This window comes from Crocodylus siamensis, chromosome 6 (assembly GCF_052110815.1).
Source record: "Crocodylus siamensis isolate JL-2025a chromosome 6, ASM5211081v1, whole genome shotgun sequence".
Taxonomy (NCBI): Eukaryota; Metazoa; Chordata; order Crocodylia; family Crocodylidae; genus Crocodylus; species Crocodylus siamensis.
Window position 1 is genome coordinate 32411886 of NC_143400.1, and position 7232 is coordinate 32419117.

Genomic DNA, 7232 nt, shown 5'->3' on the forward strand with positions numbered 1-7232 from the left:
CCCAGGTGGTGATAATCCCTTTGGAGATAGATAAGTATCTTTAAGGAAAGCAATCAGCTTCTATAGTAATCTTGAGAAATCACTCAAATCCTGAACTGAACTACTTTAATCTAAGGTAAGCATTGTCCTTTATGTTTCTACTTTTTTGCCTCCATTTATTTGCTGACATTCAGGGTTAGAAAACTGCATTCTGGAAATTCGCAAGTTCAGCCCCTCTTAAACATTATTTTTTCATTAAAAAGATGGAGAAATTGAGGCATGAATAAGGAAAATTCTTGCCATATTCACAAAATAAGCATAAAAATGAGTATGGAGTAGAATTTTAGAATCGGAAGGCAAATATGTACTTATTCCCCTCCAATTCAGGTTTGTAAATCAGAATAGTGCTATTAGCTGCTCCCATCCCTTGAAATATGAAAACAGCTGAAAATCAGAAATTCAATTAAAACTATTTTAAAAAAAATCTAAGTTAGAAAACAATTCTTGTTTGGTCTGACTTACAATTAGTAAAAGGTCAGTGTTGGGGACACTGTTAAGTTCAGCATCTCACTCCTTCCTCAAGAGGTGAGATGTTGCTATTTTAGGATTCTGTGAAATTTGATATGAATCTCTTCATTGACTTTCTTTGGCATCATGCTTTAGGTGCCTTAAAAATTCCAACTGAAATTATTCTTTTCTCTTTGAATGAGAAAAGTAACTATTGTGAGAAAAAAGGCCAAGAAAATAGCAAGATCCATCAAGAGCAGCAGCAAAATAGATAGGACCGTGACAGTAGAACCATTTTCATTAGTGGGACATATGGCCCATTGGGACAGTAATCTTTTGACTGTTTACTCAAGGTGAAGATTTCACCAAAAATTTTGTTTTATAAATATCACTCAGAAAAAAATCCCTCTTTGACAATCCTGCCAAGAATTTCATAGCTCAATTTAGAGGAACACAGTAAAACATTAAACCAAGTGGTTTTACCATGAAGGGATGTTATATGGTGTGCACACATAGCTGATGGTTGACATTTTCAGACTCCACAGAAGGATTGAAACATCCATGTCATAACACATAGTTCCCTGGTTATCCATAGAAGCTGAATGCCTTTGGGATCTTTAATAAATCTGAACCTAGAGTAATTTTGTTACAGTAAATTACTTCTTCAAACTTAACTGTGAGATTTCTTTTTACTTTCCTAAGTACACCCCATGGCAGGCACAAACTGGAGAAATCAAACTGACATCACTGAATTCATCCTCCTTGGATTCAGAAATCTTCCGTCATTGCAAACTCCTCTCTTCCTGCTCTTTTTAGTGATTTACATTGTGACTATGGCTGGGAACATCCTCATTGTTTTTGTGGTTGTTGCTGATCAGCATCTGCACACTCCTATGTACTTCTTCCTCGGGAACTTGTCCTGCTTGGAAACCTGCTACACCTCCACCATCCTTCCCAGAATGCTGGCAAGTCTGGTGACCGGGAACAGAACTATTTCCATTAGAAACTGCATTGGGCAAAATTATTTATTCGCTTTCCTGGTAGGAGCTGAGTGCTATCTCTTATCTCTGATGTCATATGACAGGTATGTAGCAATCTGTAAGCCTCTGCATTATTCTGCCCTTATGAATAACAGTTCCTGCCTCTTTCTAGCAACTGGGTGCTGGATAAGTGGATTCGTGGTTAGCACCATCACAACAGTATCAATATCACAGCTGTCTTTCTGTGGGCCCAATAAAATTGACCATTTTGTTTGTGACGTTTTCCCAATCATAGAACTCTCCTGCAAAGACACCCACATGGTGGAAGTCACAACCTTTACACTAGCAGGTATTTTCACACTGCCACCATTTCTTTTAACATTAATGTCCTACATCTTAATTATCTCCACCATCTTAAGAATCCCTTCCACTACTGGGAAGCACAAGGCTTTTTCCACTTGCTCCTCTCATCTCATTGTGGTGATACTGTTCTATGGGACATTAATTTTTGTCTACATGTTACCAAAGTCTAAAGCCAAGAGCAGTCTCAACAAAGTGTTTTCTCTCTCCTATACTGCCTTGACTCCGATGGTCAACCCCTTGGTCTACAGCCTGAGAAATAAAATGGTGAAGGAGGCTCTAGGAAATTTTGTTGGGAAATTATTTGTGTACAGTGGTATTCAGAGAAAATAAATCAGTAATCTTAAAAAAATATCTATGGAAAATAATAGTTTCTGTTCAGAATACTATAGCCTGGGTGACTGAGATTTTCTTTGATTCCTTTGTGTGTGTGGGGGGTGGGGGGTAGTGGGACATGAAGAGCAAGTAAGTGGTGTAGCCCTGTCAAGGTCCTCACGTTATAATGCATACACCATAAGAGCAAGTATCTGTCACTTAAATATTTCAAATACTTCTTCAATCTTTTTAAATGTCTCCCCAAATAGCTCTTTCTAAACGCAAAACATATTTGATCTCCCCAGATGATAGAACTATCTCTGTTTATATCAATGTCAGGCAAATGGTATAATTTGACTTTACCCCATGGAAGGTAAAAGGCATTTGCCTGCTAAATAACATTTTTTTTCTTTGCATGTCCTACTGCAAATTAGACCTGTGCAAAGCAGTTAGTATTCACTTCAGATTTGGATTCAGCTGATTTGGGGGACAGTGATTCAATTCGGTATTTGAATCACTGTCCTGAATCAATCTGACCTGGACAAGCTCAGCAAATGGGCAGACGAGAACCTGATGGTGTTTAACACCGAAAAATGCAAGGTTCTCCACCTTGGGAGGAAAAACTGCAGCACCCTTATAGGCTCAGCAGTGCTACGTTGGTTAGCACTACAGAAGAAAGAGACTTGGGGGTCATCATTGACCACAAGATGAACATGAACCTGCAATGCGATGCTGCGGCTAGTAAAGCGACCAAAACGCTGGCTTGCATCCATAGATGCTTCTCGAGCAAATCCCGGGACGTCATTCTCCCCTTGTACTCGGCCTTGGTGAGGCCGCAGCTGGAGTACTGCGTCCAGTTTTGGGCTCCACAATTCAAAAAGGATGCGGAGAAGCTTGAGAGAGTCCAGAGGAGAGCCACGCGCATGATCAGAGGTCAGGAAAACAGATCTTACGATGACAGGCTGAGAGACATGGGACTCTTTAGCCTGGAAAAGCGTAGGCTCAGGGGTGATCTGATGGCCACCTATAAATTTATCAAGGGTGACCACCAGGATCTGGGGGAACGTTTGTTCACCAGAGCGCCCCAAGGGATGACGAGGTCAAACGGTCACAAACTCCTGCAAGACCATTTCAGGCTGGACATAAGGTAGAATTTCTTTATTGTCCGAGCCCCCAAGGTCTGGAACAGTCTGCCAGCGGAGGTGGTTCAAGCACCTACATTGAACACCTTCAAGAGTAAATTGGATGCTTATCTTGCTGGGATCCTATGACCCCAGCTGACTTCCTGCCCTTTGGGCAGGGGGCTGGACTCGATGATCTCCCGAGGTCCCTTCCAGCCCTAATGTCTATGAAATCTATGAAATCTGGCCAAATCTGATTCAGCAATTCAGCTGCCGCAGAATTGGCTGAATCACCAAATCAAACAGGCCCCGTCTCCATTCCTGTCCTGCTCTCCCAGACCTATCAATGGCTTCCCAGCCCAACCCCCGCATCCTGACTCTTAAAAAAAAAAAGCCCCACACTCACTGGATGTTGCCAGCTGGGGAGGGGAAGGGGGCAATCCCCTCTGCCCCACGCTGCATGGAGGACTCTGCCATGAGCCTCCAGAAGCCCTGACAGCCACTGCAGCAGCCAGTAAGTGCAGGGCTTTTTTTCTTTTTTCCATGAACCACACACTGGAACAGATCGGGTAAATACTTAGGGCCCCACAAGAATCTGGAAAGGGAAGTACAGAGGGCACCTAATGGGGGATTTAGGTGTCTCTACACTAATGTTGGGAGCATTGGATATAAGCAGGAGGAATTTGCATTCCTGCTTGCATACAAAGATTTCAACCTGGGTGGGCTAACAGAAACCTGGTGGGACCCTACCCACAATTGGGCAGTGGGCATTGAGGGCTACAGCCTATATAGGCAGGATAGATTGGGAAAAAATGGGGCGGGGGGCTGTGTTGCTTTATACATCAAGGAACATTATACATCTTCTGTAATAAAAATGGGGAAAGAAGAAGGGCAGATGAAAGTCCTATGGGTCAGATTACAAGGGGGTGGGATGAAAAGGACTTGGTAGTGGGGGTCTACTACAGACCCCCACACCAGGTGGAGAAGTTAGACCTAGAATTCTTGAGACAGCTCTCAAAGACAATACACTCAAAGGACCTGGTTGTCATGAGTGACCTTAATTACCTGGAATTCTGCTGGGAGGAACACTCAGCCAGGTCTGCCCATTCACATAGGTTCCTAACCTGCATAAAGGACCTGCATCTAACACAGGAAGTATGCAGTCCCACTAAGGGAAATGCATTACTCGACCTCGTGATGACCACAGGGGAGGACTTGGTGGGGGAACTGCAGATACAAAGTAACCTAGGAGATAGTGACCACCTGTTGATAGGATTCACTATCCGGCAAAAGGTGGAAAAGATAACTGGTAGGGCAGAAGTGCTAGACTTCTGGAAGGCAAACTTCAATAAGCTCAGGAGATTAGTTAGAGTGGGACTGAGGGGTATTAACATTGGTGAGTTGGGAGTCCAGGAAGGGTGGGAGTTCCTCAAGGAACTGATCCTGCGGGCACAGAGGGGTACCATCCCAGTACACATAAAGGGAGGCCAAAGATCCAAGAAACCTTTTGGCTGAGAAGATAAATCCAGGAGATCCTACAGGGGAAAAGATAGGCTTACAGCCTGTGGAAGCAGGAGGCAGCCACCAAAGAGGAGTATACCTGTTTGGCTTGTGCTTGCAGGGAAGAAGTGAGGAAGGCCAAAGCAGAAAAGGAACTCAGGCTGGAAACAAAGATTATAGGTAACAAAAAGTCCTTCTTTACATACATAGGGAGCAAGAAGAAGGTGCAGGGTAACATAGGACAGCTACAGGATGGACTAGAACAACTCGTAGCAGATAAGATGGACAAAGCTGAGCTCTTAAATGATTTCTTTTCATCTGTGTCCCTGGACATGGATACAAACACCTCCCAATGAGACTTTAGTCTGGCTTGAGAGAGATACCAATCCCCCAGCAGTTAGTACTGACCTAGTGAAGGGGCACTTGGAGGGGTTGGACTATTTAAGTCAGCAGGCCCCAATGATCTTCACCCATGGGTACTAAAGGAATTGGCCGGTGCCATAGCGGAACCACTGGTGCAACTGTTTGAGCATTTGTGGCACTCAGGACAGGCCTCAGAAGACTGGAAATGGAGCCGTATGGTCCCTATTTTCAATAAGGGGAGGAAGGAGGACCCGGGTAATTATAGGTCGGTTAGCCTCACCTCTATTCTTCGCAAGACCTTAGAAAAAATCATTAAGGATCACATTTGTGGAGGGCCAGCGGATAATAAAATGTTAGGGGGAAACCAGCATGGGTTTCTAGCAGGCAGATCCTGCCCAACTAACCTGGTCTCTTTGTATGACCAGGTCACAAAGTGCTTAGATGCAGGAGTAGAGGAAGATGTTATTTACCTGGATTTTAAAAAGGCTTTCAACACAGTGCTGCACCCAATTTTTACACATAAATTAAGTAGCTGTGATGTGGATTTTTTCACAGCCAAGTGGGTGGGAAACTGACTTATGGGATGCACCTAGAGAGTGGTGGTGTATGTGTCAGTTTCTACCTGGAGAGATGTGGGAATTGGCATCCCCCAAGGCTTTGTCCTTGGACCAGTACTGTTCAATAACTTCATCAGTGATTTGGATGAAGGTTTAAAAAGCACTCTGTCCAAATTCACAGACAACACCAAACTATGGGGTATAGTAAACACACTAGAGGGTAGGAAGCAAATTCAGGAGGATTTAGATATACTGGGGAAGTGGGCAGATGAGAATAGGATGCAATTTAACAAAGATAAATGCAAAGTGCTGCACCTGGGGAGAAAGAATCACTAATACACCTATAAACTGGGAAATACCATTCTACGTAGCACAGCAGCAGAAAGGGATCTCGGAGTCATAGTTGATGCAACAATGAACATGAGTTGCCAATATGATGAGGTAATAAGTAAGGCTAACCACACTGTTTCCTGCATTAGTAGGTGCAGCACAAGCAGGTCTAGGGAGGTGATACTTCCCCTCTATATGGCATTGGTGGGGCTGCAGCTGGAGTACTGCATCCAGTTTTTGGCATGGTACTTCAAGAGGGATGTGGATAACCTGGAAAGGATTCAGAGGAGGGCTACTTGTATGGTTGAGAGCCTGAGGGTAAGATCCTATGAAGAAAGATTGAGGGACCTGAATATCTCAGCCTCTGCAAGAGAAGGCTGAGGGGTGATATCATGGCTGTCTACAAACTCATGGGGGTTGGGGGGAGGTCAACAGGGAATAGGGGATACCATGGGTGCCTGGTGCCTCTTGAGTCAGGGGGGACATGTGCTCCCTCCCACGATACCAGTCAGTGTTCTTCCTCCCTGATTCTCTTCACCAGTACCTCTGTCCACTACTTAAGGCTTTGGCTGCAGCATATGCTGCCCTTCACCCTCGGGTCACACATGGTGGCCAGCACATGGACCATACTGGACCACAAGGGATCAAGCCATGTCCTGCTGCCTTCTGTTAGCCACCTCACCAGTGCCTGCACATTTGGTAACAGTGGCTTCCCCAGCCAGAAACATTGATCCCCTGGAAGCTCTCCATTTGGCTCTGAAGTTCCCTCACTACAGCGATCACCTAGATAAGGAGGGTACCCCGAGCACTGAGGGTTGCGGCACTGAGGGTTGTGGTGCACAATATGGGGACTTCCCTTTGGGCACCCCCCCACTGGTGCCAGGATGAGGAGGAATGAGGACAAGGGGGCAGTGCCTGTGGAGATGCATCAGCATCCCCGTGGTGCTCATGTAGTTTGTTCCCTTGTCCCAGCTGGTTTGGGCCCATCAGTTTAGGCAGATAACTTGTGTGGGATCATCTGCCAGCTCCAAATGATCTCAGACCACACTACCTGCTCACTTCTGGGGTGCGGGTGCATGTGTGGATGCTGCAATTTCCCCCTTCTCAGAGGGCAGAAGCACAGCAAAAGGAGGAGCAGACTCAGTGGATCCACTTTCCTCTGCACCCTCTACCTCAGCCTCCTCAGCACTGGCACTGCTCCCCTCCCCTTGCTGCCTGTA

General features: G+C 45.2%; 1 protein-coding gene across 1 annotated transcript; it reads left to right on the forward strand.

The window, feature by feature from the left end:
• Positions 1–1196: 1196 nt before the first annotated feature.
• Positions 1197–2159, forward strand: LOC149862220 (olfactory receptor 10A4-like). The gene has a single exon (XM_090053890.1). It carries the CDS (start codon positions 1197–1199, stop codon positions 2157–2159), a length of 963 nt encoding a protein of 320 aa, XP_089910016.1.
• The last annotated feature ends 5073 nt before the right edge of the window (positions 2160–7232 follow it).